The sequence below is a fragment of the Bos javanicus genome, chromosome 1 (assembly GCF_032452875.1).
Source record: "Bos javanicus breed banteng chromosome 1, ARS-OSU_banteng_1.0, whole genome shotgun sequence".
NCBI lineage: Eukaryota > Metazoa > Chordata > Mammalia > Artiodactyla > Bovidae > Bos > Bos javanicus.
Genome location: NC_083868.1, coordinates 67,692,960 through 67,708,323, shown reverse-complemented (window position 1 = coordinate 67,708,323; position 15,364 = coordinate 67,692,960). Strand labels below are relative to the sequence as shown.

General features: G+C 50.3%; 1 protein-coding gene across 1 annotated transcript in view; it reads right to left on the bottom strand.

The window, feature by feature from the left end:
* Positions 1-15,364, bottom strand: part of PDIA5 (protein disulfide isomerase family A member 5) — a 93,068-nt gene that overhangs the window by 41,395 nt on the left and 36,309 nt on the right. Inside the window, exons 6-8 of the mRNA XM_061407204.1 lie at positions 14,954-15,046; positions 11,934-11,994; positions 6,439-6,506 (exon numbers count right to left, since the gene is read on the bottom strand). Coding sequence (XP_061263188.1) covers positions 6,439-6,506; positions 11,934-11,994; positions 14,954-15,046 — 222 coding nt within the window. The remainder of the gene's footprint in view (positions 1-6,438; positions 6,507-11,933; positions 11,995-14,953; positions 15,047-15,364) is intronic.

The following is a 15,364-nucleotide window of genomic DNA, read 5'->3' as shown; positions in this document are numbered from 1 at the left end:
GACACCTTCCTGGATACCTCAGTCTGTCCAGCCTGGCTTTATGTACCACATTCTCAGATTACACAGCTCATGTGGCCAGAGGGTGTGTAGTTCTCAGGACAACCCACCTGCCTGACTCTGCTCCCTTCAGACCCTGTTAGGTGACCTGCGGGTGACAATCACCTATGGCCTGACCTGACCATCATCTCTGAAGTCTGAACATACTCTGGGTCCTGGGGTCCACATATGCCAACACCCCTGAATGGATAAGGAACTTCAGTAGCTGTGTTACCGACAACAAGACTGTACGCTAAGAGCAACCCAGAATGAGTCCCCAGGAACTCTTTTCCCAAAGCAGCAACTTTTTCCTGTAGGGCAGGATCAGGTGCCTGGAAAGAGGACTTTGGCTCTGTCATCACAAGAGAACACAGCACAACCAGATGCAGGAAGACTCCCACAAAGCATAGAGGGGAGGGAAGAAGTTCAAAAGAGCCAGGAGTGGTTAGAGAAGCGGAGAGGAGAAACCAGGAAGTGGAATTTTGCTGAACAATACATGAGGAGGCATATGGAGAGAACACGAGGAAGAGCAGTCTCAGTGGACAGTGAACTTGACTCAGAAGACTGCTTCCACTTGGCAGTCGTGTGACCTTGGGCAAGTCACCCTCCCTGAGGTTCCTTGTTTGGAAGATGTGGTTCAGGAGAAGATCATACGGTTCTTAAGAGAACTGAAGGAGATGACCCAAGTCAGAGGGCTTCCCTGGTGGCTCAGATAGTAAAGAATCGCCTGCAACACCAGAGACCTGGGTTCAATCCCTGGATCAGGAAGACCCCTGGAGAAGGAAGTGGCTACCCACTCCACTATTCTTGCCTAGAGAATCCCACGAACAGAGGAGCTTCACAGGTCACATGGGGCCACAAAGAGCTGAACACAACTGAGAAACTTAGCACGAAACTGCTGCTCAAATTCTTTATTTCCTACCAAATTCTCGGTGGTGGGAATCACCTGGGCCTCTGGCAGCTCCATCCCACAAGGCAGCTAAACATACCAACCATTTTAAATACCCAGCACAGTTTCTGACATAAAGCAGACGCACAATAAATGCTTGCTAATCTGATTTTTTTCCTCCCATCCCATTTTGGGGTGCTACAAGGAATACAGGGAAAATAAACCTGAGATAGATTTACTTAGAAGCTCTGGAACCCTCTAAAAGCCCTTCTGCTCATTTCCCCAGACTGATTCAGCAGCCAGTTCCAGTAATAACTGTCTACTTTAAAGTTCTTTTTTTATGTTTAATTGATCTCCTCATTGTCAGTGCACATTCACAAGATTAATCTTCCACATCCTCCTCTTTCATTACATCACTTCCCTGCACAAAACCCTTCAATTCCACTGAATGGAGGCCAACGTCTGACTCCACACTCAAAGATCATATGGTCCCTATCTCATTTTTTAATTCTTCTTTCCTACAAAACCCTTAATTGTACATTTGCTAGACTCTAGATTTTTTATTCTCCCAGGAATGACACAGTCTGAGATCTCTGCACAGGGAGGCAGCTGGACTCTTCACCGTCTAGGGCACCTTGAAGATGGAAATGTACCACAGTGTGGGCTCGGGGGTCAGGATGCTGGGGCTAAAGCCTAACTCCCCTCTCAGCAGATGTTCTCCTTGAGCAAGTCACAGTTGCCTCGCGCACCTCAGTTTCCTCATCTGCAGCTCCGTCTTCTGGCTTCTGTGAAGACTAAATGGGACAGTGCAGCAAAGTATCCACAGCACTCAGAATCTGTTAGCTGTCACCACTAATATGAATACCACTAAGAAGCTCTGCAAATCCGCTCACATCCCCAGAGCCCAGACTGTGCTTTCCTGGCCCCGACTCCTGAGTCCTCTAGCCCTGTGCTCAGGTTGCCCACACCCCCTCTCTTGGCCACCACAGAAGACGCATCCATCTCTTAAGGCAAAGCAAATCCCACCCAGAAGGTGGCCTTTGTCAACCACCTTTGCTTGTGATGAAGTCTTAATTCTCTGGGTTTTTGCAGTAGTTTTGACTACTTTGGGGGCATTTATTAGTTAACAAGGTGATTATTTTTTGAACAACTACTGACAAGCACTTTTTAGAGTTTGTGATTCCAAATGAGGCAGAACTGACCTCAGCCTACAGAGAAGTGAGGGCTGCGTGACACGGAACCGTGTGTGCTGGGGGTCGGTCAGCTGGCACAACATGGCCTTCCTCCTGTCCAGCCCACATCCCGTGGTTGTGGGGACAATCACAGAAGAATCATAGAAACTCCACAAAACAGGAGCATGTGAGCGAGTAGTCAAGGAGGGTAAGATTTCCACAGACAGTCCAGAAAGAGAAAACAGAGGTAAGACAAACCAAGATGCAGCTCAAGAACTGGGGACCATGTTGGTTTAATTGCAGGACACAAGAGAAGGCAGTGAGAGAAGGTGGGCAGGTTCCCTCAGGCTGTGGACCAGCCTTTAGTGTCTAAGAAACCAGGACTTTATTCAGGAGGTGCCAGAGAGCTCCTGGGGGTTGTAAGGGGAAAGCTGTGGGATCAGGGAGATAAGTGAGCAGTCACAGCAGCCACGCTGGGTGGGTTGAGTGGGGTCTGACCCAGGCTGGTGGGCAGGTCTCTTCTCGGATAGAGGATGTATTGAGGGGGAGATGGATGGTGACAGCCTGGCAGAGGAGCCTGTGGTGCTCAGGAGGAGGCATGGAGGGAAGCTGGCCGCCTGCCAGATGGAAAGACACTGAATTTTAGTAAATATTTTAGACTCCCTGCATCTGGGACCCAGGGAGAGAAATCCAGACCAAGATGTCAAGCAAGCAGTCTGACACATTTCGAGCTTAGAGATTCAGTCTCCACGGAGCTACCTCTTATTGAGCTACCGACACAGATAAAAACCACTGAGGGACAGTCCGTAGAAGACAAGGAGAGCACAGTGTCAGGCCCTCATTCCAGTGTGTTACTAAGCAAGAAGAGAGAGTGGAAAGCAGAACCCTGGGAGCACTCCATGCAGTGAGGAACAGCAAGCACAGAGCAGTGGGGTGGGGGGTGCCCATCACCTGTATCTGTGAAGTGTCTGGAGGTTACAGAGCCGTCCCCATGCACCAGCCCATTCACTCTTCCAACAGCCCAGTGAGGCAGGCAGTGCTGGTGTTATCATCCATCCCCATTTTAAGAATGGGGAAATGAAGCCTCCAGGGCTACTTTCCCAAGATCTCCCAGCCAGTTATTAACAGCCATCAGCAAAGTCTGCTCTGCACAAACCTGTTGCCAAGACCAACCCATTTCACCATTTACACCCAGATGGCCCATCATGGCCAAGGTTAACAAAAGACTTGGTGTGGACGTGGATAACTGGCAAGGCTGGGAAGAGGAGGTGGGCGGGCATGGGCTTGTTCTGGCAGCTGTGCTGGCTGCTAAGGGTGTCAATCAGCGGGACTAGATGGGACAAATGCGATGACTCAGTGACAGCAAAAAAGAGGAGGAGGATCTGAGTTTGGAAAATGGCAAAGGCTGTGCATCCCTGACCCAGCCTGGCTTCCACCTTAATGACATCATCAGATTGGATGCCTCCCAAGAAATCTGTCGAGGAGGAAGGTTTCTAGCCCCTGCCACACACAGGGCCAGCCAAAGAGGGCTCAAAGATGACAGAGACAAAGAGAAGATAGGAGGTGCTAACCAGTGGATTTCAGCAGTGTGGAGGGGGTGAGCTTTCGATTTCAGGGAACAAGCAGTCCATCTCTGCCCCAGGTTCGAGGTCAAAAAGGAATCCACCCCTCTGGCTGCCCTGTTCTTCGGAGGCTACGGCTGCAACCATGAGCCCTGGCCTCGAAGGACCTCCTGAAGTAGGTGATGTTCATAGTGGCGAGGACCCTTCCTCTCATGGAGCTAGGAAAGGTGAAAACTTTTCAAAAGATACTTTCCTAAGAAACCAAAGGGAAAGAAGAACAAAACAAGCCCCAAGTAAGAAAATTCAGAAGCAAAGAAATGGATGAGTTCACGTAACACAGAGGCAACTAACACCTGGCCAAAGCTGGGGTCAGTCGGCCAGACCCTCTGACCTGGGCCCAAACAGGAGAAGCGAGCACTGTTTTGTTTTGTTTTTTCTTTCTTTCTTTCCTTTTTTGGAAGCAGGTATCACCGACTCGATGGACGTGAGTCTGAGTAAACTCCGGGAGTTGGTGATGGGGGGAGGCCTGGCGTTTGATTCATGCGGTCGCAAAGAGTCGGACACGACTGAGCGACTGAACTGAACTGAACCCTTAACAAGTAATCTTCAGGGCAAACGTTGTAGAGCCTTGTATGAACCTAGTGTGAACTCAGGGCCAGAAAAGAAGGCCCTTGTTCCACAAACATCCTTCCTACTTTGCCTCTGTCCCTAGGAACTGATGCTCTGACTTCCTTTAAAAAGGAGAATGTCACTTTTAATGTAAACACACAGCTTAACAAAATGTACTCAGGGGTGGTAAGCCACATGCCCATTCTTTGATTCATTAGGGGTGCTGGGCTCCTACTCTGTGCTTGGCCCATACGCTGTACTGAAGAAATGCTCAAGAAACTCATCTCTCAGTTAGAAAACCTTCTCATAATTAGCATCAACTGTGGATACAGTGATTCAGAACATAAGCAAAGATGAGCAGACAGGACCATGCAAGGCAGGGACAGGCTCTGGGGGACCATGGGAGGGGCCTGGAAAAATGCTTTTGGCAGGTAGATGCAGCATTAGCTAGAATCTTCTAGTAGGTGCTAGAAATTGGCACCAAGACCTTACCTGCTTTGATGGGACTGGCCAGCTAATTTGTGATCTGACTGGGGCTGGACCAGAGTTTGGAGGGTGAGCTGAGTGGTTGTCTAAGGATATGTGGGTGAGAAAGTGAAAGTCGCTTAGTTGTGTCTGACTCTTTGCAACCCCATGGACTGTAGCCCACCAGGCTCCTCTGTCCATGAGTCTCCAGGCAAGAATACTCGAGTGGGTTGCCATGCCTTCCTCCAGGGGATCTTCTGATCAGGGATTGAACCCAGGTCTCCGGCATTGCAGGCAGATTCTTTATCATTTGAGCCACAAGGGAAGCCTATGCAGGTGAGAACTTGTAGGTAATTATGTCTTTCCTTCAGGCAAAATCATCTTAAAATATGGTATGTATTGAGGCACCAGAATGTGCAGTGAAACTTCCCCAGAGTGATGTATGTGCTGCAGGGCCAAACGTCTCCAGGCAGCTTGCTAAAAATTCATTAGTGAGGCACAAGCAGGACCCTGGTGTCACCCGAGAAATGAGGTCAGAAGAGAAAGCACGTGGCTCTTTGCAACCCAATCCTGGGGCTGGCTAGCAGAGGCCGCCAGTTAAACTTTTTTAATTGACTCTGAACTAATCACCAATTTGATCCATAAAGATCAGGATGAGTTTTAAGATCTCAGAAGTCCTGTAGCAGCACTCTGACCTGCCCCACTGAGATGGCACCTCCCGACTACCTTTCAGGAAAGGCATATGGACTTTTCCATGCTCCCAGAGGAGTCAGCAGTTATTTTTCTGTTGCCACCAAAAAGCAAAAAAAAAAAAAAAAAGGCAAAACACCCAAAACTAACCACACAAAAACCTCAAAACCTCTGTGGCTGGGGGTAAGTGCGAAAATGGACAGACCTATGGCACAGAAGAGATAAGCCTGGCAAGGCAGCGGGAGAAACACAGAGACGAGCAGGGTCAGTGACTGATGCTCAGACCTGGATGAGGTCTGGCCGTCCTAGCCTGCCCTCCTTCCTCACTGACCATCCTGGTCGCTCCTACTTCTCTGAAGTTTCCTCGTTTCCTCTGTGGCTCGCCTTCCCGTCTCCCAAAGGTGGGTGACCCTGAGGTGACCTTGTCTCCTGTCCACTCCCCCTGCACACTCCTTCAGAGAACTGGTGTGTTTGGGTCTCCAGCTCCCCACCACCTTGCTCCATTGAGGTCCCGACATCCCTCCTGCACCATAAACGATGTCCCTCCTGGTCCCTCCGGAACCACAGAGCCCTACATGCCTGGGCAGGAGGCTGCCTCGTGGGCCCGCGTGTGCTCTGGGCCCACCACCAGGGTCACTGTGCCCTCTTTCTCTGCACTAGGCTGCCCAGCATCCGGAGCCTCAGCCTGCCTTGGAGCCCAGCCCCCAGCATCGTAGACCCTGATGGTCTACAGTCAGCCCCTGGCCTCTGCACACCGCAGGGCTTCCTGCTACCGTCCTGGCTATTTCATCACTGGCCTTCGAAGGGCCCCAAATTCTCCTGGTCCCAGAAATCTGGGGAGTCTTCAACATCCACTGAGAATAGGTCTCTGAACCACATGCCAGGGGCAGCCATAATAAGTCCTTCTCATGATTTTAAAGTGTGCCCTCTCCCCTCCCCCTGCCACCTCCCCAAGTGAGAGGGAGAAGTCGAGAGCCGGCAGCCAGCCCTGCCTGGCCCCTGGCGCCTCACTTACGAACTGGCCCCGCAGCTGGGTTGCAGCCTTCTGGAAGTGTGGCATTATCCTCTTGCACACGCTGCACCCTGGTCACCAGCAGGAGAGAAATGAAATGGTTACAATGGGCCCCGTGCTCAGCCCTCTCTCCCTTCAGGCCCGCCTCTACCAACAAGCATTTATCCCACTTCCAGAAGCCAGGACCACCCAGGCTCTGGGAACACACAGCCTCAGAGGCAAAAGCCCCAGTCCCCGAGAGCGGACCAACTCCACGGCATGAAACAGGACCCAGCCCAGCAGTCCCTCAACAGGTGCGGGACTGTCAAACCTGACGCAGCTGCGGGAGAGCAAAGCACTGAGTAACAGAGTGGGTTAAGAGTTCAACAGGAATCCAGAGAGCCAGGGGAGCACCCGCTTCATGCACAGCTGAAAGCCTCCCCTCACCGCCCAGCCAGGGGCTGCAGATGAACCTGGAGCAAATGCTATTAGGAGGGAAAACGTACAACCACACATACAGTGGCTTTGGGGATTTCTTGCCTCTTTTCCTTCATTAACAGATAATCACGCCATGACAGGAGGCAGCCGAGCGCTGGCCAGGATCCGACATTCCATTCTTATCTTCCGTTGACCTGCCCGATGACCCTGACAGGTCACCTCCTCTCTCTACTGCCCCTCCCGGCAAATGAGGGGGCTTGGACCAGATGGCCTCAGGCCCCTTCCAGCACTGACACTGCCGTTCGTTCTCTGTGATGTCTCTGGCTCTACCCTCTCTGGTCCATTACGGTCACACTCCTCTCCTGGGTGGTGAAGCCCCCAACCTGGGGGACTCAAGGTCCCCGACACCCAGTACTACCTGAGAGACTCTGATTTAAACCTGCCCCATCCCTTCAATGAGAACAAGCCACACACAGGCACTGACCCCACAGAACATGAGCCCGTTTCCTCAGACAGGAGGAATTCTGACACACAAGGCCGTTACTCTTCCTGACAGCTGCTCTGCTGCAAAACAGACTCTGAGATGCTTCTGAAGGCCACAGACACCAAAGCTGCCTAGAAGCCCACGTCAGTCTGGACGTCAGCTCGACACGGCACAGTGGGGACAGGGCCACGCAGCAGCAGGCTGACAAGCTCTGATCTACGTTTAGCTAAGGCCTCAGCAGGCCGTGGGCAGAGCAACACGGCTCAGAGAGAAGCACTCACCCCCTCATCGCCAGATACAAACAGTGGAGACCGTGAACAGCTCAGATCTCTCCGGGGACCGCTCGAATCTCCCCAGCACCGCATCTACCAGACAAGACGCAGTGCAGGATATTCTGATGTGAAACTCTCAACATGCCCACAGTCCCTCTGTGACGTTCCTGCCCAGCAGACAGACAGACACACAGACATGCCAACACATCTGGGCTCAAGTTTATGCCATTAGTTCAGGCTCAGACTCAGGGAGACATGGGAGCTGCAACGAGGTCAGCCTGCAGCACGGTCCCTTAGTGTCTGCCCGCAGAGGACAAGCGGCCCCTCTCCCCAGCAGCTGCCACCACCAGCGTGGTCCCCACCAGCACTGGGAAGGGAGGCATGTGACACCTGTCAGGGGGCTTTGTTCCCACTGTGGGGATTCAGGGAGAACGGAAACCGAGGAGGCAGTGCCAGCTCCCTGGGATGTCCAAGCTCCACCAGGCAGATGCACGTGGTAGGGATGGGAGGTCACTCAGCAGAGGAAGGAGCTCGGCTCCGGGGAGGGTGAGACCCAGGTCTGCATCTCTCCTGGACTGCTGCTGGGTGACCCGGGGCTAGTGGTGAGAGCAGTCTGAGCCTCAGTTTCCCCATCTGTAAGGCAGAGGGCAGAGCCAACACCTGGGGGCGGGGGCGGGGGGCAGGACCGGCGCCAGAAGGGGAGGCTCTGCCAACACAGGGCCCGAGAGCCCGCCTCTCAGTTCATGGTGGGCTCAGTTCACTTCCACCCAGAACGGGGATGTCAGTTGACTCCCCAGGAAGGAGGATGATGGGGGCACACTTGAGCCCTTCACCCTCTCTTTAGCCAGTGACTTGATGAGATGGGGGAGTCAGACACCCACTAGGGCACATTCTGCAGTCCGGAACTTACTGCCTGTCCTCAGAGCTGTGGCCTCTCTCCCCCAGCTCTGCCTATGACCTCAAATCACATTATCCCCCATGACCTCTAAATGAATGGTAAGTCAGCCAGCTGTCCCCAGGGTAGAAATCAGCAGCACCAGGTGAAGAGGTTATTGGCAGGGGAGAGATAATGGAAGAGTAACAGGAAGCTCTGGGCCAGGTCAGCTGCCACTTGAACTTTACCAGAAATAGAGCAGGTATGGTGGTCCTTATTTGAGTTTACCTTTCAGCTGACTAACTGGGAGGCAGGGAAAGAGAGAAGACTAATGACCACTCTCAAACCCCAAAGCTTAGAGCACCAGCCCATTCATTTTCCCATCAGTTCAGTCAACAAGCATTTACTAAGTAACTTCAGTAGGTCCTGGGGACCCAGATTTCTTGTCACAACTAAAAGTTCCCACTGGCTCTGGGTTCATTCACCCTAGTCATGATCAAAGGAACAGAGTCCTAAAGGACCTCCCAGCGAGGGATCTAGCGACTCCCAGGAATAAGCTGAATTATAAGGCCACGAGGGCTTGACAGGATCAGTATAAGAGCACAACAGTACCCACAGAATCTGGGGGTACCAGGGACCCAGAAAGCCATCCAATCCGGCCCTCACAAGTGTTAACAGCTCCGAGTTTCCTCCCTCCCTCCTCACTACTAATCATTCCGTAACACCTACAAGGAACCTAGCTTCTTCTGTCCTAGCTTTCTGCTCTAGGAAGATAATTCTGCTCACAGCTCTGCCTCCTGTGATGGGGATGGTCACCCCGCCAGCCTGGGGAAGTGCTGTGGGGTGGGGAGGGGATGGCACACGCACTTAGGTGCACACTGCCAGGGGACCTCTCTCTGAGACTCCTAGATCATTACACTGAAGCCTGCCCAGTTGCACCGTGAATCTGCCTCATGACATGGACTGCATACTGACCTCACTGTTTTAGTCTCATTTAGCCAATATGTTGAGAGCGGAAGCGTTCTAAGATGACCCAAAGGAGGCCCATCTTCAGGAACTGTGCGAGCAGGATAATTCCTGAAGCAATTCACAGTTGGGCAGGCCTCATAGCTCAGTTGGTAAAGAATCTGCCTGCAATGCAGGAGACCCTGGTTCGATTCCTGGTTCAGGAAGATCCGCTGGAGAAGGGATAGGCTACCCACTCCAGTATTCTTGGGCTTCCCTTGTGGTTCAGCTGGTAAAGAATCTGCCCACAATGCGGGAGACCTAAGATCCCCTGGAGAAGGGAAAGGCTATCCACTCCAGTATTCTAGCCTGGAGAATTCCATGGACAGACCATGGGGTCGCAAGGAGTCAGACACAACTGAGCGACTTTCACTTGCACGGAGAAACAAAGGGCTTCCCAGGTCGCGCTGGTGGTAAAGAACCTGCCTGTCAATGCAGGAGACCTAAGAGACCTGGGTTTGATCCCTGGGTCGGGAAGATCCCCTGGAGTAGGTAATGGCAACCCACTCCAGTATTCTTGCCTGGAGAATCCCATGGACAGAGGAGCCTGGCAGGCTACAGTCCATAGGGTCGCAAAGAATTAGATATGAGTAAAGCGACTTAGCACCTCACTCCAGTACTCTTGCCTGGAAAATCCATGGATGGAGGAGCCTGGTAGGCTGCAGTCCATGGGGTCGCTAAGAGTCGGACACAACTGAGCGACTTCCCTTTCATCCATTGGAAAAGGAAATGGCAACCCACTCCAGTGTTCTTGCCTGGAGAATCCCAGGGACGGGGGAGCCTGGTGGGCTGCCGTCTATGGGGTCGCACAGAGTCGGACACCACTGAAGCGACTTAGCATGCATGCACACAAGGAGAAACAAAAAGGGGTGACACCAACCAGTGAACGTTAATAGAGAGAAAGATCAGGGGTTAAAGTGCAGACCGCCTGGGCAGAGCCAGATCTAACAGGAAGTGGGACTCCAGGGCCTCTTTCCACGGGCAGGCACAGTCCTGGGGTGAGGTGGGGGGCCGGGTAGGGGTCACCGAGCAATCCAGGAGATAGGGTAGGGAGGGAGGTGGGAGAGGGTTCAGAATGGAGGGGACACATGTATACCTATGGCTGATTCATATTGATGTATGGCAAAAACCACCACAGTATTGTAATTATCTTCCAATTAAAATAAACAAATTTCAAATATATATACACACACACACTACAATATGTATATCCCACTTCCTGTTGTAGTTAAAAAAAAAAAAGTAACTAGAACCCTGTGCCACCCACTCAAGCCACAGACATGTCTGGACACACCCACCTCCCATCACACACACATCTCTTGCTCAGGCCTTTAGGTCTTTGCTTTTCAATCCATGGGTAGGGACAAATCAGACTTCAGAGGTGGCCCAGATGGGGGCGTATCTGTGGCTTGGAGGACAACTGCTCCATTCCACAGCTGCAGCTTGAAGGCAGCCACAGACAACATGCCGTGAAGAGCCGCATGAAGCGATGTGGCTGCGTTCCAACAAAAATTAATCTACAGAAAAGGCAGCCAGTCCCCAGGCCATGATTTGCTGACCCTTTATTAGAGGGTTATGAAGCAGTAGGAAAAACCAATAAAAAAACAATAAAAAAGAAAATATCAGGTCTTCCACATCTGGTAGAGTGGATGGCAAGCAGTAAGGAAGGGTAAGTCTAGTTTAGTGAAACTTTGCAGCTTATATATATAGTTTATATACTTACAGTGTACAGGGCTGCTGTGTAAAATATACTAATACTACAAATACAGTCAAAAGTGTGAAAGCCACAGCTCGGATCCAGCCCCTTTCTGCCCTCTCAGAAATGGAAACTGAGGCACAGAGCGGTGAGGACTTGACCAAGGTCACCTAGCTCATTGATGACACAGTTGGAATTAGAACCCAGGTCCTCTGCTTACTGTCTCAGTGATCCTTCTGCTGTTCTCACGACCTTTAGCCTCATATAGAGACTGAACCCCAATAGTGGCCCCTTTCTCCCTGGTCCTGATCCCTCAGATCTCCCAGCTGGATGTGTGGCTGCCCCAAGGCTGGCCAGGCTCTGGATGGTCAGCAGCGGTAACCACAGAGAGCACGCCAGGGCCGAGGCACGGCTCCACCGGCTGCACAGCTGCCAGCCAAGGGCTTCAGGCCACAGGAGGCAGAGGGCAGGGAAGGCGGAGGCACCTTGAGCAGATGCCGGGGGAAGGGGACAGAAGGATGCCAATGCCAGCGAGAGAAAAACTAGTGTGGATGGAGGGGCAGGGCCAGATGAAAAGGCACAGACAAATGAAAGAGGTGCAGGCAGAGAGACGGGGTGAGCACAGCAACTAGGCAGGCCTAGGTGCTCCAGAGGGAGGCCGGGGGCTAGTGTTCCATCCCCCTCACAGCCACAGCGGCCCCACCCAGAGTCTGACCGTCCAGCTTGAGTGCAGAGGAGAAAGGCACTCACATGGAGCATAAAACATCATCAGGATCGGCTTCTCTTCCTTCTTCAGGAGCCGACGGAAGTCCTGAGGCACACAGAACATCACAAGTTAGAGACAGCACAGGACAGGGGTGACACCCTGGGGACCCTTGCGGGTGGAGTGCGGCAAGCACTTCTGAAATCCCACGGTCTGACTTGGGGGATGCAGTGCAGTACAGATCCTAGCAAGTCAGGGGCTGAAAGGCCCTCAGAGACTATCTATTCTAGCTACCTCACACGTTACAGATGGGGAAACTGAGGGCCCGAGGGGACAAATGGCTTTCCCAAGGCCACCTGGCGGGACGAGGTAGTCGGGACCAGGTTACCAGCCTTACTTTCAGCTCCCACCCAACAATGAAAACACTGCAAGGACCCGACTGGGCCCCACGAGGCTGTCTCTTGTTCTATGATCTACGGCTCTGCTACGGTGGGTGCTTGTTTTCATGGAGGCCCAACTTGGCCAGGCAGGGATCTGCTCGTCACACAACCCTGCTCACCCAGCCCCATGAACCTTCCCCAGCCCAGCCCTGTCATGCTACCAACCATCCAGGGCCCAGAAGACCATGGTGCACACAGGAGCATAAGGATGAGATGCACCCATCCCCAGGAGGCTACAGGCTAAGTGGATCATTTGTATTTGTAAAACCCTTAGAACGGCGCCTGGCTTGTTATCAGGCAATATATAATCATTTGTTAAATGAATATAATAAATGTAAAAAGACAAATGGTCACAACAATGCTAATGGAGAGACTTCAGTGCAAAGCAGGGCAGGAGACTTTTCTTCCAACCAGTCAATGATGTTCGGGAAAAAGCAAATCTATCAAGGACTGCAGAGTAGCACCATGACAGAGCACATTTTGATTAAAATAAGCTCCTCTAACCAGTTTCCATGGAAGAAAATTAGAGGTTTTTCTCTCTTGAATAATAAAGAAAATAAGAGGAAATTTCAAAATGCAGGCTTCCTGGCCACAACAAGGCATTAGGTAAATAGATGACGGTACATCCTGCACAATGGAATACTACTGCATCATTAAAAACGATGGAGAGGAATATTTAATGTCACAATAAGATGCGCATGTCACATTAAGTAATGGGGGAAAGCAAGTGACAAAACAGCATATAAAATGTAATGTTTCTGTGTGTATTACACTGAAAGCCTGAAGGCTACAGAAAATACTGGCAGTGAGTATCTCTCAATAGGCAGGGATGGGGTAATTTTTTTTTTTCTTTTATGCTTAAGCTGTGTTTTCTAAATTTTCAACAATGAACGTATATTAGTTATAATTTTCCAGTAAGAGAAAAAAGATTAAAATATTTTGTGAGAATTTAAAACAGTACATAATCAATTCTGATAATGTTAACTCTTATTTATGTACATAGAGAGTAGAGGCATCCATTTGAACAGAAGCAGTAACCAAGATCTTTGACCCTGACTAGGAGTGGAGGATGCTTTGAAAATGATCTGGAATCCCCGGAGCTAAAATTGTTAAAAAGATCTGAGAAGAAAAGGTTTTCCTGAGCCTGCAGCAATTTGGTTTCATACCCTGAACAGTAACAAATATCTTATTACATCCAAAGATGCTTAATTACCTTCAAATAAGCGTGGAACTCTTAAGTTTACAAACAGAAGTCGGCAATTCAAACCTGAATTTGGAACTTCAGTTATTTTATGTGTGGATTTTATTAGCACAAAAGCAGTTAATATTTCTACATGAGAGAAAATAGTACACAGTATAAGAAGAAGACTGCCTACAGGCATGGAAAAGATATCTCTGCTTAATATTTCTAGTTACAGAAGAGCAATTTTAGGAGTTTCAGGACATGAACATTTTGGGGGAAGGAGGCAGCAGGCAATCGTTTGTCTGAGAGGCTTTAAAAACACGTATTATGATAAAATCCACCCAGGAGAAATCATCGGTTTAGGCTGTCTGTCTTTTCATGGCTATGGGTACAGATGCCACCACCTTCAGACACTGGGCCCTCCTCCCCTCCTCCTTCTTTTTCCAGCTGATGACACCGGCACTTTCTATCCCCAAAATGTTGATGCCCAGCGCCTTAATTCAAAACACCTTCATCTGAAAGGCCCACTTGGTTATCTCATGATGATCACACATGATCCCTCCTCCAGAAAGTATAAATGGCATCATTTTCTTCTGAGCTAGTAACAAGCATCAAGAGTCAATGATTTTAAATGAAAAGGGAAGGGAGTCAGAGGAAGATAAAAGGTATGTTTTATCTTCTCAGGATAAAACGAACGTTCTCCCTCCATCTACAAAAAAGCACTGCTTGCTGCACAGGCCATTTGAAATGTGACAAAGAAATTCTTGCCCATCCCAATGGGAAGGCGCAGTCAACCAAGTAAGGCATACGTGAGCACATGATAAAAACACAGGCACCCGTGGACAGAGGCACCTTTAGGTCACGTGTGCACATGATAAAAACACAGGCACCCATGGACAAAGAGGCACCTTTAGGTCATGTGGGGCAGGCTTCGAAAGGAAGAGGTTCAGGGTTGTATGCAGACTGTACTTCAGAACTACCCTTCCACCCCCAACCCCAGCCAAACCCAGAAACTGAACTTGTTCAAAATTAACACAGTGTCCCAGAATTGTAAAGACCTGATTCAAGTCTCTGAAAATCCAACCCAAACCTCTCAGATATTTTTAAACAACAAGAAAAAAGGCAAACACAAAATCCACCTTAGAAATAATACCAAAAAACATAAAGGCAACAACCACATTACATAATGAGAAAGAAACATTTAAATGTCCCTATAAGGAAAATGTACACATGTTAAAATACATTATATAAGGCAGTGGAGAACAGAAATCCCAGGCAGCTAATCTCCTGTTGTTTCCATCTCGGAGCTCGGAAGGGAAACCAAATGTTAAGGCCTGGCCCAGGGCTCCCTTGGAGGTTCCATAATATTCCTATTTCTCAGTTCCTCAGTCATCTCTCCTGGGGAACCCTGGTTGGGGGGAAGCATCCAAAGCCCATCAGATACCTTTTCATTGTCAATGTGGACAACATCTTTGGCTCCAGGATCTTCCTCCCACAACGGGGGCCCTTTTGGATCCTTCAGAAAGGCCACTATGGACTGAGGAAAAGGAGAGAGAAGGGAAAACTCATTTTAGCCAGGAAAAAAGGAGGTAAGGGGATCAGAAACCTGTCCCATCCCCTACCTGGAGACTACAGTGCCTGAAACCGGAGGCACACAGCCTATGGGCAAACGACTGGGGTGTGCCACGCCATCACCCACTGGCAGCACTGCTAAGCACCCTAAAAATGCATCCCACATGACACTAACTCTGGTCCACTGACACCTACGATGCTTCTTCAGGGACAAGAGAGAAAGTTCGAGACAACTAGTTGGCTTATTCAAAACAGAGGCACATGCTTCTAATAAATCTCATCT